The sequence below is a fragment of the Theropithecus gelada genome, chromosome 14 (genome assembly GCF_003255815.1).
Source record: "Theropithecus gelada isolate Dixy chromosome 14, Tgel_1.0, whole genome shotgun sequence".
In the NCBI taxonomy this organism is placed as follows: Eukaryota; Metazoa; Chordata; class Mammalia; order Primates; family Cercopithecidae; genus Theropithecus; species Theropithecus gelada.
In genome coordinates, this window is record NC_037682.1 from 56,797,753 (window position 1) to 56,825,125 (window position 27,373).

General features: G+C 46.3%; 1 protein-coding gene across 2 annotated transcripts in view; it reads left to right on the forward strand.

Annotated features, from left to right (window-relative positions):
- Nucleotides 1–27,373, forward strand: part of ST5 (suppression of tumorigenicity 5) — a 117,851-nt gene that overhangs the window by 55,366 nt on the left and 35,112 nt on the right. For both annotated transcript variants that reach the window (XM_025355978.1, XM_025355977.1), the window contains exons 2-3: nucleotides 5,686–5,790; nucleotides 24,856–26,115. In XM_025355978.1, the coding sequence (XP_025211763.1) occupies nucleotides 5,711–5,790; nucleotides 24,856–26,115 (1,340 nt within the window). In that variant the 5' untranslated portion in view covers nucleotides 5,686–5,710. The remainder of the gene's footprint in view (nucleotides 1–5,685; nucleotides 5,791–24,855; nucleotides 26,116–27,373) is intronic.

A 27,373-nucleotide genomic window follows, 5' to 3' on the forward strand; every position in this document is an offset into this window, starting at 1 on the left:
ATCGGCATTTCCTCTGCTTTAGGAGCATCTTCTCTCCCTGCAGCCTGACTAGCCAGGATATCAGGCTAAAAGCATAGATGAGGGCCTGGGGCTGCTTTTAGGAGGTGGGGAGAAATGGTGTAGCCCAGGAAGCCAGAATGCTGAGAATCCTCAAGCCTGAGCTTCAGGTATAAAGGGTTAACCTGGCCTTCAGCTCCTCAAGTCCCAAATTATTCTCTGATCCTGATAGACCTGGCCCAGAGAGAGCAGTTGGTGGGGAGGTTGGTGAGTAGGCATCTCTGTTTTTCTCATCTCGTGTGCCCTTCTGAGGTTCTCAGCAGTGCTGGCTCAAGATGCCTGAATTCCCAGGCCACTTCTGAGAATGGCAGCTGCACTCTTGGACAAATGTGACTAAGGGTCCCTGTCATGGGCCTGGAGGCAATTTTGTTCTGCTTCTTTTCTTGGTTACATCTTCACAAGATTTTTCCTCTTAGCCACCCAGATGTCAGAGTCAACTACATTTCTGTTTCTTAGTAAGCTGGCTCTGTGTTCTCATATACAACTACATGATAGCATTTCAGAGCAGGGAGTCTACCCTCCTAAAAGCAGAAATTCAGGGAAAGAAAGAATATGTTTTTCATCATGTTCTTCTAACATATTTCAGTTTCTGGTCATGCCACAAATCTTTTGCCTTTTCTCCAAGGGCCTGCCCTGGAGGTGATAGAGCAGGTCAAGTGTTGTTTTCATGGATGGCGATGGTTATTGTGACCGTTGCTACAGTTGAAAGCTGATGCTTAGCAAGTTGATTCCTATAGCACTGTGCTTCCTGAGGACCCTGAAAACTGGCCTGATAAAACTTCCAGAGGTTGCCTTTTCTATCCCTTCTCTGTTGTACATGGAGCCATATGATATGCCAAGCACTTTACTTGGCACTGGGCTGGTGCAGGTAGAGAGTATCTCACTACAGCCAGTGTGCATAGATGCCCTGGGAGCAAGATTGACTTTATCGTCGTCATCATCATCATCACTAGTGTTATGCTGATGAATATAGACTTAAACTTATAGGGCCAAGCATGGTGGCTCATACCTGTAATCCTAGCACTTTGGGAGGCCGAGGCAGGAGGATCACTTGAGACCAGGAGTTCGAGACCAGCCTGGGCAACATAGAGAAGCCCCGTCTCTACCAAAAAGAAAAAAGTTAGCTGGACCAACTCCATTTTATGAAGGGTAAAAGTGAGGCTGAGAGTTGGTTTCTTTTTTCCAGAGGCATCTGCCGTATTCACCTTGGAGGGATGTTTCATTGCTGTCACTGTCAGATAATCATCCCCTGCCTACTGGCTGCTTCCTCTCTTTCCGGTTACCATATCACTCCCTATCACCATCACCAAAACCACAACCCTGAGCGCTTAGTAAGCGAAGTTAAAGAAATTAGAGCTAGTACATTTCATCTTGAGATTAGGAAAGAAGTATAAATGGTATCAAGAATTAGGACTTGACTTATTTTTATTATCAGAACCAATCACTTATTTGCACCAAGGTAAGACGGTCTCCAGGATTAAGGTCATCAGTGGCCATAAATAAATATGTTTAACTTTCACATCCAGATATACTTCATTTTGGTCAATGTGATGGAGGATGCCAGTCAGAGGGAGAGAACTGCTGTTGGTGAACTGTTCAGCTTCCGTGATGGTGGTGTTGGCCTAGGCTGTGGTGCACCTGGACACTGGAAATGTGCTTGATATGTGTCATTTGTGTTGTTGCTCACACCCATTCTCCAAGGCACTTAAAAAGATTTATTTAGCTCTTAAGTTTTAATGTCTATATTGAGATGTAATTAACATGCTGTAAAATTCATTTATATAATGTAATGGTTTTTAATATATTCACAAGAGTTGTACAACCATTACCACTATCTAATTCCAGAACATTTTTGTCAACCCAAAAAGAAACCCCATACTCCTATCAGCCATGTCCCATTCTGCCACCCTCAACCAGTGCTAGGCAGCTCCTAGTTTACTCTGTCTCTATAGATTTGCCTGTTCTGGACGTTTCACAAAAGAGGAATCAAGGTTTATTCATGTTGTAGAATGTATCAGTACTTTACTCCTTTTTATGTCTGAATAATATTCAGTTGTATTGATATATACCACATTTTGTTTATCATCAGTTGATGGACATTTGGGTTAGTTCCACATTTTGGCTACTATGAGTAATTCTGTTATGAACATTTATGTACAAGTGATTGTCTGGATATGTATTTTCTTTTCTCCTGAACAGATACCTAGGAGTGGGTCATCCTGGTTTATATGGTAACTCTGAGTATAACTTTTTGAGGAACTACCAAATTGTTTCCAGAGTGGCTGTGCCATTTTAACATTTCTACCAGTAAGGAATGAAAGTTCCAATTTTTCTACAGTCTCACTAGCATTTATTTGTTTTTATCTGTCTTTTTTTTGTTATAGAAATCCTAGTGGATGTGAAGTAATATCTCATGTGGTTTTGATTTTTATTTCCCTAATGACTAATGATATTGAGCATTGTTTCATATGCTTATTGGCCAAGTTTATATCTTTGGAGAATTTCTGTTCCAAATCCTTTGTCTAATTTTTAATTGGGTTACTTTTTTATTATTGAGTTGAAAGAATTCTTTATAAGTTCTGGATACAAGTTTCTTTTTTTTTTTTTTTTGAGACGGAGTCTAGCTCTGCCGCCCAGGCTGGAGTGCAGTGGCGCAATCTTGGCTCACCGCAAGCTCCGCCTCCCGGGTTCACGCCATTCTCCTGCCTCAGCCACCCGTGTAGCTGGGACTACAGGCGCCCGCCACCGCACCCGGCTAATTTTTTTTTTGTATTTTTAGTAGAGACGGGGTTTCACCGTGTTAGCCAGAATGGTCTCGATCTCCTGACCTCGTGATCCTCCCGTCTCGGCCTCCCAAAGTGCTGGGATTACAGGCGTGAGCCACTGCGCCCGGGCGACAAGTTTCTTAATAGATACATGATTCGCAAAAAATTTCTCCCATTCTTTAGGCTGTCCTTTCACTTTCTTGATGGTATTGCTTACAGCACAAAAGTTCTTTATTTTGACATAATACAATTCATGTCCTTTTTCCTTTGTGTGTGTGTGTGTGTGTGCGCGTGCATGCGTGCTTTTGGTGTTATAGCTAAGAAACCATTGCCTAATCCAATGTCATAAAGATTTACTTCTGTTTTCTTCTAGCTTTGCTTTTGTAATTGTAGCTCTTACATTTAGGGCTATACACATTTTTTACTTTATTTTTAAATATGGTATGAAGTGGGGCCCTACTTTATTCTTTTGTATATGGATATCCAGTTTTCTCAGCACAGTTTGTTGAAAAGACTGTTCTTTCCCCATGAATTGTCTTGGCATCCTTATTGAAAATCTGTTGACCATAAATGTAAGGGATTATTTCTGGACTCTGGATTCTGTTGTATTGATCTCTATTTCTATTCTTATGTCAGTACTGCACTGTCTTGGTTACTTGTTAGTATTTTTTTTTTTTAATGGCAACTCAGAGTCTTCTAACCTTGTTCTTCTTTTTCAAGATTGTTTTGGCTGTCCTGTATCCCTTGCATTTCCAAAAAATTTTAGGATCAGCTTGCCAATTTCTGAAAAGAAGCTAGCTGGGATTTTGATGGGTATTCTGTTGAGTCTGTAAATCAATTTAGGGAGAATTGCTATCTTAACAATATTAAATTTTCTGGTCCATGAATATGGTATGTCTTTTCATTTTTTAAGTCTTTAATTTCTTTCAATGATGTTTTATAATTTGCAGTATACATGTCTTGCATTTCTTTTATTTATTTCTAAGTGATTTATTATTTTTGCCACTATTGTTAATAGAATTGTTTCCTTCATTTCATTTTCAGATTGTTCATTGCTAGTATATAGAAATAAAATTGATTTTTTTTTTTTTTTTTTTTTTGAGGCAGAGTCTTGCTCTGTTACCCAGGCTGGAGTGCAGTGGTGCAATCTTGGCTTACTGCAACCTCTGCCTCCCAGGTTCAAGTTACTTTCATGCTTCAGCCTCCCAAGTAACTGGGATTACACACATGAACCACCACACTTGGCTAATTTTTATATCTTTAGTAGAGATGGGGTTTTGCCATGTTGGCCAGGCTGGTCTCGAACTCCTGTTCTCAAGGGATCTGCCTGCCTTGGCTTCCGAAAGTGCTGGAATTACAAATGTGAGCCACTGTGCCTGACCCCAAATTGATCTTTAATATTGATTTTGTATCCTGCACACTTACTTGAACTCACTCAGCAGTTTAATAGGTTTTTTAGTGGAATCCTTAGGATTTTCTACATACAAAATCATGCCATTTGCAAATGGAGATAGTTTTACTTCCTTCTTTCCAACCCAAATGTACCCTTAAATTTTAATCTTTGTATTCCTTTTATTACTTGGCATAAAACAGTGTTCCTGAAAGGATAGTGCATTTACCACTGGTGATATATTAGCTAAGAATATATGGTACATGAACAGACATTTTTTACTTTTAAATAGTTAAATACCTTAATGTATGTTACTTTTATTTTAATGGGTATTAGAAAAAATATGATTAGCACTTCTAGCTCTCAATTTCATGATGTGTACTCAAATGTTACTTTATCATAATGGTTTTCCCTGAACATCTTATTTAAAGTAAGATACCCTTTAACCACTCCCCTTTCCCTCTACTTTGCTTAAGATTTTTCAAATTTAATTTAATTTAATTTAATTTATTTTTTTTGAGACAGAATAAATAAAATAATTCTGTCTCAGAATTGTCACTCAGGCTGGAGTGCAATGGTGCAATCTTGGCTCACTGCAACCTCCTTCTCCCAGGTTCAAGCAGTTCTCCTGCCTCAGCCTCCCAAGTAGCTGAGATTACAGCTGCCTGCCACCACACCTGGCTGATTTTTGTATTTTTAGTAGAGAAGGGGTTTCACCATATTGCCCAGGCTGGTCTGAACTCCTGACCTCAAGTGAACTCCCTGCCTTGGTCTCCCAAAGTGCTGGGATTACAGGCATGAGCCACCACTCCCAGCTCTACCTTGCTTAATTTTTTTTTCATTCCACTTATCATCACCTTACATATTATACACAAAGGTACACTTACTATCACACATGTGATAATTTGTGTGTGCTCATTGTCTGTTTTTCCCCACTGGGATGTAAGCTGCATGAGGTCAGATACTGTATTACTCTTCGCTGGATCACATTTGCCTTGGACATGGGTGCTAGGTAAATATTTGTTGAATTAATAGTTTATTGTTTAGAATAAGGTTACTTTTTTCTTTTTAAGTAAAGGAAGTCGTTTCAAGTATATTCAAGAAAAATATTGAATAGTATGTCAGGAGGTATGCAAATATGGCAAAAACCATGGACTATATAGAATGATAGAGGTTTAGGAAACTCTAACTTAAGGAATGAGGAGAGATGAATGGAGATGGAGTTTCTTGGGCTTGTTTATTTTGTTTTCTGTGAAGTGATGTGATGTTAGCTCACACTCTTCCCTATTCCGGCCAGGGGTTTCTTGGGGGCTCTTAAGCTGTAACACATGGAGTTAAACATTAAGTGGGAAAGCAGTTTCTACCATCTGCCACAGAAACCCTCTTGACACTTTTGGAGGTCATCTGGAAGATGTTCAAGGTGCTTTTGGCTGCCCATAGAAACTTGGCTTACCGGCATTGTCTTCTTTGCAGGGCTCTGGGTTTGCAGAGAGCCGAAATGACCATGACTGCCAACAAGAATTCCAGCATCACCCACGGAGCCGGGAGCACTAAGGCCCCTCGGGGGACTCTGAGCAGGTGGGTAAGGAAGCACTTGTGGGGCATGGCAGCAAGGGACCTAGGTCCTGGGTGGGATCCCTCCAAAATGTAAGTAGTCATCATCTTGACTGACAGTCATCCAGGTGACTGGTCTAGGCCAGTTCATGCTGACCATTAGGCAGAAGATATTTTCCAGTTCTATAAGTTTCCATGTAACATAGCAAACAATAACTCTTAAAACAAGCTCTGCTTTGTGCCTAGCATTCCAAGGATGGGGCCAGCAAGAAGCAGCTGATGTTCTTCTGGCTGTAACCTTTTCCCATGGTGGGGAGAGCTGGAGGCCTGTGCCTGAGCTAAGCTGCACTGTAGTGAGGGAGGCTGACCACATTGGACTAAGGGTAGAGAGGCAGTTATGCATATTAGCACAAATTCCAAGCAATAGCCTAGGCTTTATAAGAGTTTAGAGAAACCGTGGATTTTGGAATCATGGATTTGGTTCAAATCCAAGTTCTAATCACTTAACCAAATAGCTCTCAGAATGTTTCCCTGGGCCCTCTAAAATCTTCATTATTTCGTCTATAAAATAATAATAGTAGTTATCTTAGAGAGTTGCTGTGAGGACTAAATGAGATAATATATGTCAATGCTTAGCATTATGGCTGACATAAAGCTACTCAATAAATTTTAACCGCCTTTTGAGGATGAGATCAAAGCTTCTGGAACTCACAGATACACAGATAGATGCACAATACTCTCACCAGGGCTTCTCTGGTCTTGGCCAAGGCTGGACACTGATATCTTAAAAGAACCTTTAGTCTCTTTTATTAAAGCCGTGTACCTTTCGTAGCCCTTTCTGCTGAATGTCAGGTGGACAGATTTGGCTTTTGCGGCCTCTGCCCCTAGGATGGATAACTCTGAGAAGGGTGCTCAGCTTTGGTTTGGTCAGGGCTAGTTCATTCCTGAATATCTGGCTGTGCATTGCTAGGCTGGGTCCAGTAGGGTCTGGTCAGAGGTGGTGGTAAACGTTTGGTTCATTCAGAGCTGGAGTCCAGATATAGTTGGTAGAATAGTGCACGGGATGTAGCCCCTGGGGAGTGACTGTCGTGAAGGAGGCAGGGGTTCCTCACACCATACATACAGGACTTTGTCCCAATAGAAACATTCTGGATGGACTATGCCAAACAGGGTTTGATGGACTCTGACTTGTTAAGTACATAAGACCCTGGGACTTAGCCAAGCAAACTGATTATTCGTTTTGCAGCAGCAAGACTGATAGGAACACCGCCTGCCCGGGCAATCCCTCTCATTTAGACTGGGCTTGGTGGCATACCAGCTTCCCTGTACTGAGTGAGGCTGGGAATGGCAAGGAACAGCTTCTTGGGCAAAGCAGGTGGAGAAACTGACCTCCTCCAGAACATGTCGGTGTCCAACGCAGAAACAGGTCGAGGTCTCAGAGTCTTGTGTCCCATTGCCTGCTCCTGGGAACCACGTTGCTGGGCTCTTGTCGGCCTGGTGGCATTCTTACCATGATTGAGCTGGCAGATGGGGCTGGGAACTAAGGTTCCAATTTTTTAGAGTATCACACTACTGTAGGAGTGAAACAAATATATGTGATTGTGTCATTTTATTCATAATTTTAAAGCAATTATATATTTAGGACCTGACATGGAGATTACCATTCCCAGCAACCCTCAACTCCTTTAAATATTCTTTTTTTTCCTTCTAATTTCCACCATGCAGGAATGGGGTAGAGGGGTGGGAGGGGCAGTATTTACATCAAGTTTCAAAGCCAGCTCAAGACTGCTGACAGATGCTCCAGTTTCTATTTGGAGTAAATGCCTGCCTACTTCTAAGTGTTTTCAGAAATTGCTCTTCCTTTAGCTTCTCAGCATGCTTGCCATCATAACATGCTAGATGGTGTTTGTAAATATCTGAGCCTCAGATGTGCCTAAAAAAAGCACCTTTCCTGTCTCCCTTCTAAGTCTTCGCTTCCTTCCTACCACATTTCTGCTTCTCTTCTTCCCTCCCTCCCTTCTTTCCTGAGAGTCTGGCTTTTGGTGTGAAGTTGCAGGCCTCTGTGGCTAGCAGCACCCTTCTCTCAGGGACTACCCCTGGGGTGTAGGTATTATTTAGACATTGTGATCTGGTGGTTTCTTTGGCTGCCTTCACCCCTGGCCACATCTGGGTGTGTTCTTTGGGCTAAGTAAGGCAGTAAATCACCGGTTCATTTAGGAAGGCATTGTCAGTGAACTCAGAGGGTTCTCCTGGGTGCCAGGCTCTGTGCTGGGCACTGGAGGGCAAAGAGGGATGATCCATTCTCTTTCTCCAAGGTACTTACAACTTGGATTGATGATCTTGGCACCTGAATTTCTTAGTTTGACCTTTCAATAGGTGTTTGGTGGTGACCTGGGGCCCTTTTATAATTGCCAGCACATGAGTCCAAGGAAGAGCCTCCTCGGTGTGACCAGAGCTTTAGCTGGGGAGGGGAGGGGTGTTGGGGCCTTGGAAGCTGGGCCTTTGACACTCTGGCTACTTTGGGGACCTCCACATCATCCACATGAAGGTAGAGGAACCCAGTGGTTCTAAGAGGTATTTGTGTCCAGCTTTGGGGGAAGAGGGAGGTCTGGGCAAGGAAAACTGGTGGGGGTAGGCAGATGGGGCCCTGTGTAACTGTCACGGTGTGTATTTGAAGGACTGTACCCTTAATTTGCATAAGACTTCACCTGGTGCTGCCACCAAGCCAGTCTGGGTTTAAGACCCTGGATTCCAGTCCCTAGATTTTCACAGGTGTGTTGCTAATGTATTCCTTTTCCTTTGCAGCTTAGTCTTGATTTGGCAGGAATGTGTAGGAGAAAATCTAAGCCTTTCATGTGACTGCCTCAGTTTTGTTCTTTGCTGTGTCTTGGTCTCCTGGAGCAGGTTTCCTTGTCTTTGCTTTTGTTGATGAGGCCGAATGAACATACTGTTCATCCTTACCTGCCAGATACACTCTCCCCACAGGCTGTTCCCACTTCAGCTCACGAGATATGACTGCCTCCCACTCTAGGGGTCAGGAGTGGGATCCTCAAACCTCTTCTGAATTCTAGAGGTCAGCCTTTACTGTGTTGGTATTGATGACCTGAGGCGGGACTGGAAGCAGGTTGGTAACTTGCAAAAAAGGAAGTATTATGTTTAGAGCTAATTCAGCTGTGTAGATAGGGTGAACTGTGTCACTTACTGCTCTCAGGAGATTTCACTTGTGCAGTAAGACCTGGCAGGCAGCAGGGGCTCTTCTCTGAAGACCTGCTGATTTCCTCCACAGCTTCTTCACTATGAAACTCCAGCACCTGGGTCACTGCAACTTGGAAATAACAGACTTTATCAGCCTTGAGTTTGAGAACTTCGCTTGTGGTGGGTGCTGAAAATCTGAGTGTCTGTAAGAATATAGAATTCTCGAGGGCAAGGACTTTGATGTCTTTCTGTGTTCCTAGAGCCTGGAACAATGCCTGGCACATAGAAGCCATTAGCTATTTGTCGATTAGTCAACTAGATGGGAGAGCAGCCTCTTAGAGCATAGGCTGTTGTGCTACTTGAATCCTTATAGTACCTTCCTAATGGGTCATCTTAGCTTTGGACTCTGTTTTCATGTAATCTGTAGATCTTAGAAAGGCAGAGGGGGCTTCAGAGCTTCTTCAGTCTAACCCATTTGATTTACAGATTGAGAAACTGAGGCACAGAAAAGAGGAGGTACTCTTTAGGGATACAAAACTAGTAGGAAGAGGAACTCAAGCCTGCCTCTCTTGATCCTTCTGTTATTTTTTTATCCCACCACATTCCCTTCCTATGAGCATTCCTGGGATCTTCCTGCCCCCAAAGTACTGCTGTCCATGATAAAGTCAAACTTAGCCTGGTTTGCAGGGATTTTCATGATCTGACCCTGGTCTTTCCTTCTGCCCAGTAGTTCACTGTTCTCTAGTGCAAACCTTACATTTCTGCCAGTCTGGATGCAACTATTCACCTCTCTCCCAGTGTTTTTCTAGACCACTCAACTAAGACAAATCCCTCTCTCCTCTGCATACACTCAGAATCTTTGGTTCAAAACAGCCAAATGGCACTTATCGTATAGTATCTCATAAAGTGGATGTTTGTGTGGGTCTTATTTCCCCTACTCAGTTGGAACTCTTTGGAGGCCCGATACATTCTCTGTTGGGATGTTAGAGTTGGAAGGGATCTTGAGATATATCTGGCTCATTAACTTACATTACAAATGAGGAACCTGTAAGCCCACACAGCTAATTGGCAGTGGAGCCATAATTTCAACTCATAGTTGCAGGTTTTTGTAAAGAGAGTGGCTTCAGTTTGTGATATGGTGAAATCCAGAGATGTCTTGAGGTTCCATGGCCAGTGTAGGCACAAGTTTGGACCCTGTGTCTTACATCAGGGAGAAACCAAGAGCTTAAAGAGAAGAAAAATCTCCTGCGTAGCTGTGGGTAAAGACACTGCTGCAGGGCCTGTCCTGGCCATGGCAGGCCCCCCTCAGGAGGACCTGTGACCTCTGCCCCTGTTACTCAAGATGCTTCCTAGAATCCAACCATGATGCTGTCAGTACAGGTCTGGTTATTTATTGCTACATAACAAATGACCCCAAACTTAGTGGCTTAAAATAATATTTATTTTGTCTACCAATTGCAATTTGGGTAGGGCTTAGCAAGGAAAGCTTGTGTCTGTTCTTTGCAGCATCAGTAGGGTAGCTTGAAAGTTGTGGGTGACTCAATGGCTAGGGGCTGAAATCATCTGAAGGCTTACATGTATGACAGTTGATGCTGGTGGTCAGCTGGGACTAAAGCTGGGGAACACCTGCATGTCACCTCCATGCTTGGCAACATGCCTTCATAGCATGATATCTGGGTTCCAAGAGTGAGAATCCCAAGAGAACAAGGCAAAAATGCATGGCATTTTAATGACCTAGCCTCAAAAGTCAGATAGTTTATCTTCTATTGTACTATATTGATTAAGACAGTAACAAAGGGCTGCCTAAATTCAAGAGAACGGAAGATAATTTCTACCACCTGATGAGAGGAATATCAATATCTCTTCATAAGAAGATATGTAGAATGGAATAGGTTGTGGTACCTATTTTTGAAAAATACAGGCTGCCTTCTGATCACAGCAATTCACGTCTTTCCCAAATGCAAAATACACTCAATCTCTCCCCTAAAATCTCAGATCTCATCTTATTCATGGCATCAGCTTGAAGTCTGTTACAATGGAATCTTGTCACCAAAATCAGGTCCAGATAGGGCTGGGTGCAATGGCTCACGCCTATAATCCCAGCACTTGGGGAGGCTGAGGCAGGCAGATCGCTTGAGCCCAGGAGTTTGAGACCAGCCTGGGCAACATGGAAAAACCCTGTCTCTACAAAAAATACAAAAATTAGCTGGATGTGGTGGTACACACCTATAGTCCCAGCTATTCAGGAGGTTGGGGTGGGAGGATCACTTGAGCCTGGGAATTCAAGACCAGCCTGGGCAGCAACATAGTGAAACCCCCTCTCCACCAAAAATAAAAAATGTTGGCTGGGTGTGGTGGTGCATGCCTGTAGTCCCAGCTCCTCTAGAGACTAAGGTGGGAGGATTCTTGAGCTTAGGAGATGGAGGTAGCAGTGAGCCAAGATTGTACTGCACTTCAGCTTGGGAATAGACTGAGACCCTGTCTTTAAAAAAAAAAAAATCATGTCCAGATGTAGATGAGATTTTTGGGGTGCAGGATCATTCCTTGTGTACCGCTCCTTAAGTACTGTTTCTCTTGCTGTGAAGACCTGTAACTTAAAGAGAATGTATATCTGCTACCCAAAAGACGCTGGTGGGACAGGCCTAGGGTAACCACTGAATATGCTTTTCAAAAAGGGGAAAACAAGAGGCACCCAGCAGTCACTGGTTTGATGTATTTCTTATATTCAGTGGGACAGCTGTTGCTAATTCCTTGACTAGGTGTTGGTTCATTTACCCTGTCTCTAGCTGCACGCTCTGAGCTTTTGATTCTGCCCTCTGACTCTTCTTTTCCATAAAAGTAGCTCATTATTGCAGGTGAGTAGTTTCTCCATCTGCTTCATGCCCATAATACGTTAAGGGCCCAAAGTCTTTTCTTCATTTTGTACTGTCTCTGCCCATTTTACTACAAGCTGATATACTTCCTTTAAAAACTTCATGGGTTGGCTGGGCGCAGTGGCTGATGCCTGTAATCCCAACACTTTGGGAGGCCGAGGAGGGGGCTGATCACCTGAGGTCAGGAATTCAAGACCAGCCTGACCAACATGGAGAAACGCCGTCTCTACTAAAAATATAAAAATTAGCCAGGCGTGGTGGCGTGTGCCTGTAATCCCAGCTACTCAGGAGGCTGAGGCAGGAGAATCGCTCGAACCCATGGGCGGAGGTTGCGGTGAGCTGAGATCATGCCATTGCACTCCAGCCTGGGCAACAAGAACGAAACTCCATCTCAAAAACAAAACAAAACAAAACAAAACAAAACTTCATGGGCTTCTTACGAATCATTTTATAATCCATTATAATAGCAAAGAGCACACATACAAATCACTTCAAGATAAGCCCCGTGGCCAGGCGCAGTAGTTCATACCTGTAATGCCAACACTTTGGGAGGCCGAGGTGGGAGGATTGCTTGCACCCAGGAGTTTGAGACCAGCCTGGGTGACATAGTGAGACCCCATCTTTACAAAAAAATAATTAATCAGGCATGGTAATGCACACCTGTAGTTCCAGCTACTCTGGAGGCTGAGGTAGGAGGATCGCTTGAGCCTGGGATGTCAGGGTTGCAGTGAGCCACAATGGAGCCACTGCACACCAGCCTGGGAGCCAGACCTTGTTTCAAAAACAAACAAACAAAAAAAGAACAGATAAGCCCCTCTCTACTTCGATTTGGATTTTTTGTGAGATTGCTATGGGACAAAGGTTTTTAAGATTCTTAGGAGCCTTATTGTCTTCAGAGAGGATTTGTAGGACCCAATCAAAAGATACTTAGGAGGCCTTTTGTGTGTCTGTCTGTTCTATGAGGCAATACTTTAAGTAATTTTTTTTGTTTTGTTTTGTTTTTTTGAGACAGAACCTCACTCTGTCACCCAGGCTGGAGTGCAGTGGCGTGATCTCGGCTGACTGCAACCTCTACCTCCCAGATTCCAGCGATTCTCCTGCCTCCGCCTCCCAAGTAGTTGGGATTACAGCCATGCACCACCACGCCCGCCTAATTTTGTGTTTTTAGTAGAGAGGGGGTTTCTCCATATTGGTCATGTTGGTTTTGGGAGGTCTCAAACTCCTGACCTCAGGTGATCCCCCCACCTCAGCCTCCCAAAGTGCTGGGATTACAGGCGTGAGCCACTGTGCCCAGCCACCACAATCCGGAAGCCATTTCTTTTTTTTTTTTTTTGAGACGAGTCTCGCTTTGTCGCCCAGGCTGGAATGCAGTGGCGCAATCTCGGCTCACTGCAAGCTCCGCCTCCCGGGTTCACGCCATTCTCCTGCCTCAGCCTCCGAGTAGCTGGGACTACAGGCGCCCGCCACCTCGCCCGGCTAATTTTTTGTATTTTTAGTAGAGACGGGGTTTCACCGTGTTAGCCAGGATGGTCTCGATCTCCCGACCTCGTGATCCACCCGCCTCGGCCTCCCAAAGTGCTGGGATTACAGGCGTGAGCCACCGCGCCCGGCCTGGAAGCCATTTCTTAATTTGAGAATTTTTTTCCTGTCCAGAGAGACTGTCAGTGAAAAACAGTTTTATTTTTTGATCCAGCAAGCCCTTTCTCATTTGTAATTCCTTTAAATTTTAACAACGAAACAGCTCCTTCTTAGCTTACCTGTTTTCTCTTTTTTACTATAGGCAGCTGGAGCAAGTCAGATGGCACCTTCAGCACTTTGCCTGCAAATCTCCTTAGCTAGTTCATCAGATTTATTAGCTATATTTTCTGTTATCTATGTTACCACAGGTGACAGACTTTTCAACACTATAAGGGTTCCCTTTCCTCTAACTTCTAATAACATTTCCTTACTTTCCATTAAGCCCCTACCGACAGCCCAAAAGTCACTGTTATAAGATTTTGTTTCAGTAGCATCTCTCTTGCAGGTACCAAAATGTATTCCAGACATCTACTGCCAACCACCCCTCTCAAAAAAAAATTTAATGGCATAAAACAACCACGTTCTTATGCTCCCAGACTCCGTGGATTAGGAATTCAGACAGCACTGCAGGGGTGGCTTGCCCCTGCTCCATGATGTCTGCCTTGGCTTAAAGAGACTTAAAGGCTGGCTGGGCACAGTGGCTCACGTTTGTAATCCCAGCACTTTGGGAGGCTGAGGTGTAAGGATCACTTGAGCCCAGGAGTTCAAGACCAGGCTGGGCAACATAACAAGACCCTGTCTCTATAAAAACTAGTAATAATAATAAAATTAGCCCAGTGTGCTGGAATGCAGCTGTGGTCCCAGCTACTCATGAGGCTGAGGCGGGAGGCTCTCTTGAGCCCAAAAATTCGAGGCTTCAGAGAGCTGAGATCTTGCCACTGCACTGTAGTCCGGCAACAGAGTGGGACACTGTCTCTAAAAATAAATAAATAAATAAAAGACTTCAAGGCTTAGGGCGGCTCAATGGCTAGGGGCTGGTATCACCTGGCAATGTCTTAACCCCACATCAGGGGGATGCTGGCTGTTGCTGGGACTTTACCTGGGACTGGCAGCCAGAACACCTATATGTACCCTTTCCACATGGCCTGGGCTTGCTCCTAGCATGAGAGACGGGAATTAGGAGCTGCTGATTTTTTTAGGCCTAGGCCTGAAAAGTAGCACCACATCACTTGTATTGTATGCTATCAATCAAGCAGTCACAGAGCCCAGGTTTAAGAGGAGGGGTTATTTTGATAGGAGGCATGTCAGAGAATTTGGGGACCACGTTTTAAAACCATCACAAGTGCCATCTGCATGGTTTCCTGGAATTGGATTTGCCTCCCTCTTGGCTTTGTCTAATGCCTGGCTCTGCTTTATACAGTAGCCCAGTCTTTACTGGACTGAGGCACTGGGGATGTTCCTGTCAGAGATCGGTAACCTCAGAGAGGGCTTCTGCAATGTCAGTATTCTCTCTGTCTTCACTTGCCGCTGCTACTTAGAGGGTTCGTCATTCCCTTCCAGAGAAGAACTCAGCAGTCCACTTGGTGCTTTCTTAGAAATCAGCTTGGGGGCGGACAGGCGCGGCTTCCGTAGATTCTTAGATGTGCTTTCTGGAGGTGAAAAGGCAACTCAATTTATGCTGTGACTCTCACTACCTTTCACTTACCCTGACAAGCCGTAGGGACCTGGAGAATCTCTATAGACGGTGGCCTAGATATAGCCCCAGTTGGGGGATGAGGCTGTCCTGGACCCTGTTGGGGACTTGCAACTGTTTGAGATGCTTTTTTTTGGGAGCAAGAAAGCCAAGTTGTGAGTATCACCCTGTCCTTTGACTTTTTCTCAGGACTTTTCTGGAGTGGGATGCCTATGTCTTGTTACTGGGCAAGCTTCTGCTCTAGGCTGGGGAACAAACTCTTGGACTTGCTGACTCAGGTAGCCTTCCTCCTTTTTCTCCTCCTCCACGCTCAGAGTATGGCTTTGGGGTAGCGCAGTGAGAATGCCATCCCCAGAATTGGGGCAGTCACTGGGTGGCAGGAGGATGGTGATACCGCTAAGCCAACAGGGTCCTTAGTTGAGAAGCCCAAGAATGCTGAATGACTGGCCACCTTCCAGGCAGTTTCATTTGAAGCAGGCAAGACATTGCTTAGTAGGGATGGAAGCATTTTGGACACTGAGCCCTGTATAACCTTCACCTGCAGACAGGCTCACTTCATGGCACTCATAACACATCCTGGTACCTCTCAGGCTGTTTCCAGGACTACTAGGAGTTTTTCCCAACTAGCTCCAGCTTGGTCCCTTCTTGTTACTAACACTTGTAGTAGCCCTATGACCAGAAAAAGCAGAGCAACTTGGAGCATGCCAAGTTCATCAAGAACTAAAGACAGCCTTCCCTCCAAAAAAGTTCCTCGGGGCACCTGACAATACATGGGACATTCCTTAGCACAAATACTTCTTGTGTTACCGAAGAGGGGCCTGTATTGCTAGCCCAGGGATTGGGGCGTGTTCCTATGAGACAGTACCAGAGGGAATATTATGCACTTTAACTCTCACTTTCTGTCTATGTGCATGTGCACACATAACATGATTCTTTTTCTTTTCTTGTTTCTTTTTTAATTTTTGAGACAAGATCTCACTTTGTTGCCCAGGCTAGAGTGCAGTGGTGCAACCATGACTCACTTCGCCTTGACCTCCTGGGCTCAAGGATCCTCCTGCCTCAGCCTCTTGAGTAGCTGGGACCACGGGGGCATGTCATCACACCCAGCTAATTTAAAATTTTTTTTTTTTTTTTTGTAGAAATGGAGTTTTACCATATTGGCTAGGCTGGTCTCCAACTCCTGGGCTCAAGTGAAGTGCTGGAATTAGAAGCATGAGCCACCATGCCTGGCCCACAGTACTTTTTCTTTAAATTTATTTCTCTTTCCATACTGTAGCTCATATTCTTTCCATCCTAATTATGTGTCTTACATATTTGTGTGTGTGTGTGTGTGCGCGTGCATTTATGGTTCTCTGTTTCTTTTAAATATTCTTTGCATTCTCCCCTGCTTTCTTTTATCTGTTCATTTTACTTCATCTCTCCTTAAAATGTTGGTTCTGGCATGTCGCATGCTGCAGTGTTGGCATCCATGCCTGTGTTGAGTGGCAGAACTGGCTGCCTGCTGACAAGGCCATGGCACAAGTGCCCAGTTCCACAGTGCCTGCCTCCCAGGGGCATACTCTGGGATTGTAGAATAACAGAGAGATGATAAGAGAGAACAGTGGTCTTGGGTGTCTGATGGCTGCTTTGTATTTACTTTTAAACATTATTTATTTTACCTTTATGGAATGATTTATAGTGTTCAAACACTGTTAGAGATTTGCATCATCTTAGCCACACAGCTAGTATGTGAGGATACTCAGACTAAGTATTGTCCATGTTGATAGTTAAAAAACCTGAGGCACAGAGAACTTAGAGAACTTGCCCATGAGCACACCCAGAAAGTGATGGGACCAGGACCCAGCCAGTGTGTAGCTTTCACGCCTAGTGGGAGAGGACTTCGGGGACTGGTGGCAATACTGGACTGCACCGAGTGCTTTGTGTACCTTTCTCTGTTGTTCTTTAGCCCATACACCACAAAGAGAGAGGCAGGGATGTCTGCAGATACAATGTCATGTCGTGAGCAGGCATACAGGAGGCCTAGGTTTTTAACTATTTACATTTTCATTCATTTAGTCACTCAACACAAATAATAATTCCTTTTAAGTTCTAGGCACTTTGCAGGGGATATTAAGATTAACAAGATACTGTTACCACCTTCAGGTGAGCTCACTCATAGTCTATTAAGGGAGAGGAAACAGTCTGGTGCAATGCAGTGTTATACATGCCATCGTAGATGTTTTCCCAGTGGAGGCGTCTTCATAGGCCATCTCTACCTGAAAGGGGGTAGGGTGTGAAAAAGCTAAGAGTTTGATGTGCCTAAGGGTGGGATACAGGATTGATATGGAGGGAAAACAATGTGGGGTGATGAAGGGGAAAATAGGCAGGGACCAGCTCATGGGGGGCCTTGTCAGCAATGCCAGTGAATTTGCATTTTATTCTTTAGATATGAGGAGTTTCAAGCATGATCAGCTTTTCATTTTGGAAAGATGTCAGAAGATGAGAGGATGAACCAGAACTGATTTAAGACTGAAGGCAGAAAGAGACCAAAGAAGTAGCAATAGCAGTAGGGATGGGGAGGAGGGGGACACACCTGGGAGATGTTAGGAAGTAGAATTGATAGGACGTAGTCATCAAGTAGATCAATGGGTTTGGGGAGAGGGCTGGATCCAGATGCTTGTTGAAGCAGGAGGGGAACAAACTCTGACCTTTTCTCCCCTCTTTGGAATGAGTTGGAGAAAATATGCAGCAGTAAAAGCCAGGGGAGGTGGAAGCATAAAGCAACATGGGGATGAGACCGTGAGAGCAGACGTCCAGCGCAGGCACATGGGAAAGAGGGTGCTAGTGTAAGGCCAGCCCTTTTAGATGGGCATTGGGTCCCCATCTCTTCGTTGCCTGCTCAAGGATGTTATTTCTGCATTTGTGCCCTCTGTGTCTGCACTGACAACTTTTCCCTCTCTACTGGATCACTCCAATTACGGTTGCAAAGTTGGCATGGTGGTTCACGCCTGCACAGTCCCAGCACTTTGGGAGGCCAAGGCAGGAGGATCACTGGAGGCCAGGATTTCAAGACCTATCTGGGCAACACAGTGAGACCCCCATCTGTGGAAAAAAAAAAAAAAATTAGCTGGACGTGGTGGCATGAGCCTGTAATCCCAGCTATTTGTGAGGCTAAAGTGGGAAGATGTCTTGAGTTCAGGTTTTTGGGGTTACAGTGAGCTATGTACTCCAGCCTGAGCCACAGAGCAAGACCCTGTAAGAGAGAGAGAGGGAGAGAGAAGGGAGAGAGAGAAAGGAAGGAGGGAAGGAAGGAAGGAAGGAAGGAAGGAAGGAAGGAAGGAAGGAAGGAAGGAAGGAAGGAAGGAAGGAAGGAGGAGAGGGGAGGGGAGGGGAGGGGAGGAGAGGAGAGGAGAAGCTTCTATTACGCCATATTCTTCTCCAACTACCATCCCATTTCTTTGTTCCTTTTTTAGGAAAACTCTAAAAGAGTTGTCTGAACTCTCTGTCTCCACTGCTTCTCCTCCCTTTTTCTTAAATTTTTCCAGTCATGCTTCCCTTCCTACCTCTCTACCAAAACCTCTCTTCGTCAGGTCACAGTGACCTCCATGTTTCAAATAATTTCTCAGCCCTTCTCTTACTCAGTTGTTGGCAGGTTTGACTCAGTTGATCACTCCCTGTTTCTTGAGCGTCTCAGGACATCACTCTTCGTGATTTTCTTCTTTTCTCACTAAATGCTGTTCTCAGTCGGTCTCCTTGGCTAGTTCTTCTTCCTTGTCCAGACCCCAAAACACTGGAACATACCAGCACTTGGATTTCCCTAGCTATGCTTATGCTCTAGAGGATCTCATTTGGCCACATGGTTTTAAATATTTCTATATGCCACTAATGACTCTTACATTGAAATTTATAACCCAGACTCTATTCTACCAGTGCTCAGGCCAAATATCCTGATGCTGTCCTAGACTTCCCTTTTGTGTCTCTCACTGCTCATCTAACCCATCAGCAAATTGCATTGGCCTAGCCCTCAAAGTAGCTCCATCTCTACCACTACCCTTCTGATCCAAGTCATCATAATAATCGCTTGTCTGGATTGCTGCAGTGGCCTTCTAAATAGTCTCCTTGTTGCCACCCTGTACCCCTGCCTGTCATCCTCTGATGTAAAGTCAGATCTTGTCACTGTCCTGCTCACACCCCTTCAAGAGCTTCCTTCTCTTTGAGAGCGTAAGCCCAAGTCTTATCAGTGGCCCATGGGGCCTTCCATGGTGTGGCTTCTGGTGTCTCTCAGGCTCATCTCCAGTCCACACTTCGTTGTTTCCCTGCACTCTGGCCACACAGGCCTCCTTGTTGCCCCTGGAATACAGTAAGCATGTGGTTATCTTTGCCCTACTGCACTTTCTGTCTGGAACATTCCTCCCCTGGATAGACATATTACTCACTTCCTTCGGGTTGTGTTCATGTGTCCCCTGGCAAGAGGGGCTTCCCTGACCTCCCTACGTAAAACAGCAACTCATCCCCACTGCTCATCTCTGATCCCTTTCCCCTTCTTTATTCTTCTTTATTGGCCCCCAAACCATCTCACAGAGTTAATTTGTTGTCTACTCACTCTAAACAAATAAGGCAACTTCATGTGCCTCCACCAGAATGTAACCTATAGAAAAAGAGACTTTGTCTGTTTTTAGTCTCTGCTGATCCTTTTTTTTTTTTTTTCCCTCCTTTGAGACAGGGTCTCTCTCTGTTGCCCAGGCTGGAGTGCAGTGGTGCGATCGTGGCTCGCTGCAGCCTTGACCTCCCAGGCTCAAGCAGTCCTCCCACCTTAGCCTAAAACAGTGCCTGGAATAGACTTGGCGCTCAATGTATCTGGTTGAATGGATAGAGAGCCAAAATGTATCTCCGGCCTGCTGGGGTTGCACACTGTGGTCTGGGTGATAGGTGGCTTCCTTTGTTCAGATGCAGAGAAGGCTAGCAAGGAGCTGGCCTAGGAACCAGGAAGAAGTGAAGCTAGAGACTCTCAGTGGCTTGGCTCCCGTGGTGGTGTCTGAAGGCAGCCTGGATCCAGGCCCTGCTCTTCTCATGGCCGTGGTCTCCTCTTGTGCAACAGGGGAGAATGATCTTACTTTCCCTCCCAGTCTCAGTTTGAGGAACTAGGAAACAACTAGACAGAGTGGAACTGAAGCCCAGGAATGAGCACTCTCCCCCATCCATGCCAGGGGATGCCACCTGCTGTGCAACTCTTTGTTACGAGGATCCAGACATCCTGACACCTGGCCCCATTGTGTCCCTCCTGAAGCCTCCCTAGTGTTCCCTCTCTAGGTGACAGACTCTCCTGACCCTCCTTCAGCCTGGGAGCAAAGACTGATGGAAGCTGATTCTTAGGGTGGCTGAACTAGCTCCACTTCCAGGGAATGCCCCCATAAGAGCATCAGAGCCTGTAGTAGTGAGAGAGAGATCCAATCCAGACACCATGGAAGCTAAGCTGGCCTGTGGGGAAGTGGGGGAGGAAGGCCAGGGCAGTGGCTCTGCACTGGGATGGGATGGGCCAATGACACGCAGGCGTGGGCTTTCCCACCTGCATCTTTTTACTATTGCCGTGGAGCAAATCACCCCAAAACTTAGTGGTTTCACACAGTTGATTGTTTCTCACATTTCTGTGGGTTTTCCGGTGGTTCCTCTGCTGGTTTCCCCTGGGCGCACTCATGTAGCTGTGTCCGGCTGGGTCTGGGTCCAAGGTGGCCTCACTCATGAGTCAGACAGTTGTAGGCTGGCTATTGACAGAGGTGCCTCGGTTACATTCCATGGGACCTCTTGTCCTCTAAAAGACTAGACTGGCTTCCTTATGTGATGGTGGCAGGACAGCATTCCAGGTGGGTAAAGGGAGAAACTACAAGGCCTCTTGATGTCTCAAGTTTAGAATTTGGACAACTTTTAGTTTCCACCGCCACATTGTATTATACTCAAAGCACATCACCAAGATCAACCCAGATTCGAGGGGCAGAGAAGTAGACTTCACCTTTCCATAGCTTGAGCTGCCAAGAATTCATGGCCATATTTGATTTACTCCCCACCCACCTCCCCCCGCCCCGACAATGTTCAGGATCCATGGACAGTGGCAAACTGACCAAGTTTCCCAGGTGATTACTCTGAAGAGTCAGCCCCATATGAATATTAGTAATTATCAAGCTAAGTTGGAACACTGTGCTAGGCCCCAAGCTCAACGCTTGACAGGTACTATCTCTGTTTCTCACAGGGATTCTCTGAGATATGTGATTTTTTTTTTTTTTTGAGACAGAGTTTCACTCTTGTTGCCCAGGCTGGAGTGCAATGGCATGATCTCGGCTCACTGCAACCTCCGCCTCCTGGGTTCAAGCAATTCTCCTGCCTTAGCCTCCCGAGTCACTGGGATTACAAGTGCTTGCCACCACACCCAGCTAATTTTTATTATTTTTAGTAGAGACGGGGTTTCGCCATGTTGGCCAGGCTAGTCTTGAATTCCTGATCTCAGGTGATTCACCTGTCTCAGCCTCCCAAAATGCCAGGATTACAGGCGTGAGCCACTGCACCCAGCCAAGATACGTGATCTTCCAACACCCATTTTTTATAGTTAAGGAAACTGAGGCTTAGGGAGAGAATATTACTTGCTCAAAGTCATGAAGCTTATAAGTGGCTACACTGAATCTTGAACACCAAGGCTGTGATGTTCTTACCTTCTGTTGAGACCGACTGGCTAGCCATAACCTGATTAAAAACAAACAAACAAACAAACAAAAACAGTACTAATGATAATGAGCATTTCACATCCGTGGTCTCATTGGCTCAATATGACAACCCTGTGATGTAAAATGTGGAACGGTTTTGAAGAAATGAAACTGGATGTTCAGAGTGTGAGTCCATTGCTAATAAGAGGTAGAATCAGGAACATGCGGACAGATAACAGAGAATTCTACCCTCAAGTGAGAATGTCACACCCAGGAGGGCAGGGCCTTATCTTTATTGTTTACCAGACCTTGGAGTGAGTGACTGGTGCCTTCTCTGTGATGAACCTAGGGCTCCTGGGCTCCAAGTCAGCACGGGCAGCTCCTCTGTGGTGCAGTGCACTGGGCCTGGCCTGTTGGGAGGCCGGGGCAAGGGTAGCACGTGAAGCTATGGGCCCCAGGTCAGCAGTGACACCAAAGACAGGACCTGCAGAGGAAAGGGACAGTTTACTCTCTACTTTATGCTGCATGAGAGGAGAGAAATGAAACCTCAGTTCAAGTGGGGTAGGCATTGAGGGAAAGTTCTTAACCTGTGTAGATTTATTTGTGCTGGAACCACTAAGGGAAGTTATAGAATCATTCTTTCTGAAAGCATGCTGGGATCAGATGGACCAGAGGCCCTGAATCATTTTCCTATCCCAAGGAGCCATGCCCCACACTACCATAAGTAACAGTGGTTCCATGGACTGGTGAATTCTCTCCTGGGCAGCTGGGAAGACACAGCCCTAGGGAACCACATATCAAAGTGCCTGAGCAGGTGAGGCAGGTATAGTTTAAAAAGGCTTCCCAAGAGATTGTGAGTCTCATTAGGTGCCTGCCATCTCCCAGTAGAATATAAGCTTCATGAGGACATGAATTTATGTCTGTTTTGTTTATTCTTATATCTAGCTCCTAGAACAGGCCTAGCACAGAGTAGGTGCTCACTAAGTATTTGTTGAATGAAGAAACAAATGAAATTGTCCTCTGTCAAATACATCTTCAGTTGAGAACTAAAACAGAGTCCTTTGTGTAGCACAAGCACTCATTCACTTAGGGGCTAGACTGATGGCCTTTTTGTATTTATGGTTCTATAAAATAAGAGAGACATGAGGCCTCCATCAGTTGTGAGGAAGTTGGGATCTCCCCCTGCCTCAAGCCTGGCGCCTTGCCCTGCCGCTCCCTACCCCAGGGAGTGCTGGGGCTTACTCTGTTCACACCTCCGCACTGAGCAGAGCCTCTTTGGTCATCGGCTTGGCTGGGCACTGCATTTCTCTCATCTGTGCCCATATACACATGGGATGGCTCTTGTTTGACTTGCCCTTTGAAAAACAACTTAAGCATGTTGAGGTTTCCTGTTGATAGGGGGCAGCCAGAGGCCTGTGACCCAGCAGGGAATTGTCAGCCAATCCCTGACTCACCCAAGCTCCAGTTTTCTGTGTGTGAGCAAGCAGTGACAGCAGCCTGGCTCAGGGGCAGCTGGCTGCCTTCCTGTGGATGGCATGGCATTCCGGAGCCTGAGAGGCTAGGCAGCCCAGAGCTGAGGGCCACAGCCTTAGGGTCAGGTAGGCCTTGTACTGTGCAGTGTTGGCAAATCCTGCTGTTTTTGAACTGAAACTGTTTGTAAAGAATTCTGAAAGTTGACAGTGGTTACACTAGTAGACAAGTAGCAAAGTCTGCCCAAGAGGAAGTATGCTTATGGTTCTCTTCAATAAGCTCACCTTTCCCTTCCTTTTGCTGTTCATCGTTCACTGAGCACCTTCCAAACACTGTTTGTCCCTGGGCCTGGAAGAAACCATGGTCTAGTAGGGAAGACCAAGAAGTCCCTTGATACTTACAAGTGCTGTGGCAGGGGTGTGCCAAGTGCTGTGGGGATTTCTGTAGAGCTGCCTCAGGGCCCTGGCGGTTCAGAAAGTGGCAGAGGCACTGCTGCTTCTTCAGAGAGGCAGCCCAGTGTAGTGGAAGTTCATGTCCTGGTTTCACTTACCAGCTGAGTGACCTCGGATGAGATATTAAATCTTTCTGTGCCTTAGTGTTTTTTATTTGTAAAATGAAGACAATAAACATAATAACCTCATAGAATTTTCAGGAAGATTAAATGAGTTAACATACGTAAAAACATTTATTCAGAACTGTTCCTGGTATTTGCCAAGATCTGCATGTAGATTTGGAGCTGGGACATGGTGGATGCTTATTGGATGTGATGCCACTGCTGGAGGGTGGAGCTGCTTAAGGAGTTGGTCTCCCCACCCCATTGCCTTCCTCGTTGACAGAGTGGAAAAGACTCTTTCCTGAGGGGCCCTTCTGACCTTTCTGAGGCCCTCAGGGATTCTAATTCTTGTCAGAACCCAACATGAAGGAGCGAGACGTATGTCTAGTAGCAGAAGTCCCAGGGGAGACAGAGGCTTGTTAAGGGAGTGGTGTTGGAGAACCATCTTGCACCAGTTCACAAGAGCTGATCAGTGGCATCTCTTCTCAACTCCACAGCCAATGACGTCACATTGGTAACTCAGCCAGAGTTGGAATATTTATACTACCAACATTGGCAAGTGCTACCAATCTGCTGTTGCCCCCAGACAGCCGGTTGTTCAAACTTGTTTGGTTTTGGGTTTTTTGGTCCCTTTTCCCCTCTTTTTGCCATACACAGAGTCTCACTATGTTGCCCAGGCTGGTCTTGAACTGCTGAGCTCAAGTGATCTTCTTGCCTCTGCCTCCCTAAGTGCTGGGATTACAGGTGTGAGCCACCACACCTTCTGAGAACTGGTTGTTAAGCATGTCGCAGCACACCACTGGGCTTTCTGTCCTCCTGTTGGCAGATGTAGACTCTTGGGATACTCTCGCTTGGCACAGAACAGGTGTTTCAGACATTACTCAGGGTGCTTGGGGATGGTCTGGGCAGAGAGGCCTGTTGAGTTTGGCCTGCTGTGATTAAGGAGCTATTGCTCTCCTTGAAGACAACCTTCAAGGTACATTACTTGAATAGAATACTCTTTGAGAGTCCTCCAGGAAAAAGATGCTGAGTTCTGTAGGAATGAAACAGGATGCCCCTGGTTGGTCAGCCACTCACTGCCATTTTTTCTTTTCCTTTGTTTTGTTTTGCCCCCAGGTCTCAGTCAGTCTCTCCACCTCCAGTTCTTTCCCCACCAAGGAGTCCCATCTACCCACTCAGTGATAGTGAAACCTCAGCCTGCAGGTACCCCAGCCACTCCAGCTCCCGGGTGCTCCTCAAGGACCGGAACCCCCCAGCTCCTTCACCCCAGAATCCTCAAGATCCCTCCCCAGATACTTCCCCACCCACCTGTCCCCTCAAGACCGCCAGCTTCGGTTATTTGGACAGAAGCCCTTCGGCGTGCAAGAGAGAAGCCCAGAAGGAGAATGTCCAAGGCGCAGCCCAGGATGTAGCAGGGGTAGCTGCCTGCCTCCCCCTTGCCCAGAGCACACCATTCCCGGGGCCAGCGGTTGGCCCCCGGGGCGTCTTGCTGACCCGTACCGGTACCCGCGCCCACAGCCTGGGCATCCGGGAGAAAATCTCAGCATGGGAAGGTCGCCGAGAGGCGTCGCCCAGGATGAGCATGTGTGGAGAGAAGCGGGAGGGCTCTGGGGGCGAGTGGGCGGCCAGTGAGGACTGCCCTAGCCTGGGCTGTCCCAGCGTGGTGCCGTCCCCCTGCAGCTCAGAAAAGACCTTTGATTTCAAGGGCCTCCGGAGGATGAGCAGGACCTTCTCCGAGTGTTCCTACCCAGAGACTGAGGAGGAGGGAGAGGCACTCCCTGTCCGGGACTCTTTCTACCGGCTGGAGAAACGGCTGGGCCGGAGTGAGCCCAGCGCCTTCCTCAGGGGGCATGGCAGCAGGAAGGAGAGCTCAGCAGTGCTGAGCCGGATCCAGAAAATTGAACAGGCCCTGAAGGAGCAGCCAGGCCGGGGGCTCCCCCAGCTCCCCAGCAGCTGCTACAGCGTGGACCGGGGGAAAAGGAAGACTGGAACCTTGGGCGTCTTGGAGGAGCCGGCAGGGGGCGCGAGTGTGAGCGCTGGCAGCCGGGCATTCGGAGTGGCTGGAGTTGGCGGGGAGGCGGGCCCACCCCCAGAGAGGGAAGGCAGTGGTTCCACTAAACCCGGGACCCCTGGAAATAGCCCTAGCTCCCAGCGGCTGCCATCGAAGAGTTCCCCTGATCCCGCTGTGAACCCTGTCCCCAAACCCAAGCGCACCTTTGAATACGAGGCTGACAAGAACCCCAAGAGTAAGCCCAGCAATGGTCTACCTCCTTCACCCACACCTGCTGCTCCACCCCCGTTGCCCTCCACCCCAGCCCCGCCTGTCACCCGGAGACCCAAGAAGGACATTCGTGGTCACCGCAAGTCCCAGAGCAGGTAATGCATGCGCCTCCGATGTGTTGTAGCTGAATACCGTGGCTTGCTTTTAAATTTTAAATGGACAGTGCAAGCACAGATTGTAGGGTGGGTCACAATCAGTAGTGCTTCGTAAGCCCTGAAGTACTGAATAATTGTTAGGTGGTAGTTGTGGTAGTGAAAAATGAGATTGTTCTGCTCTTACAAGATACTTGACATGAGTGGGAATGCTTACAGGATACTTGGGACCTGAGTGCTGGTCACTGAAGGTATTGGCTGGATTTGGCCTTTGGGGTAGAGCTGGGCTGTGTCCCGCCCCTGTCGGAGCTTCCTCAGTCCTCTGTTGGGAGTAGGTAAAGCAGGCAGTCCTTTGCGGACTAGTAGGATCTTAGCCTCCCTACCACCTGAAGTACCAGCATTAGAAATTATTTTCTTTGAATGAAGCATTATCTGAATACTGCATTTTGTCATTAACATGGTAGTATCGGCAAATTTAACACAATTCCCTCTCTCCTGAGGGCCTCCGGGCCATATACGAACCCTGGGCCTATATCAAGAGGGGATTATTGGGGAGATTGATGAAAAAAGGAGTAAAACAGGAATGAGCCTGTTCCAAGGCTCACGGTGGTTTCCTGGTCAGTCTCAGGATTTCTAACCCCAGATTACCAAGGGCTGTCTCCCCAGTAACTTGGAGCTGGAGCTGTTGGAATTGGTGAAAGCTGGCAGGCGTCTTATTCTCTGAATCAGGGTAGGCTGGGAGTGAGCTTCCTTCGGAGTACTCATCCTCCTACATCCTACTGCCTTTCTCATCTAACCCCACGACAGATGGGTATTCAGGTTTGTTTCACTTCTGGGGATTCTTTAGTCTGTCCCCACACTTCAGGCTTCATCTAACATATCCCATCTTATATATAAACTTTCCTGCCATGTGCAGAAAGGAAGAAATTTCAAAGATTCAGACCCCCGAGCTGGAACAGCCCATGGCTAAGGGTAATCCCATGTTTGAGTCCACCCCAGAATTCTCACTGGCTCTTTAATTCTTAAACGGCCTGCCAAGAGTGTTTGCTTTGTCCTTATTCATCCATTTATATAAACATTCATCTAGAGCCTGCTGTGCACCAAGAGTGTGCTGGTCAAGAGGATGCAGAGGCAAATAGGACATGGTTCTTCCATTCAAGGACTTTGTGGTCTGATGCACAGATAAATTATAGATAATGTCATATGTGCCGTAACTCATGGCAGTGCAGGAGGCCGCAGAGACCCAGAGAAGGGACATCTG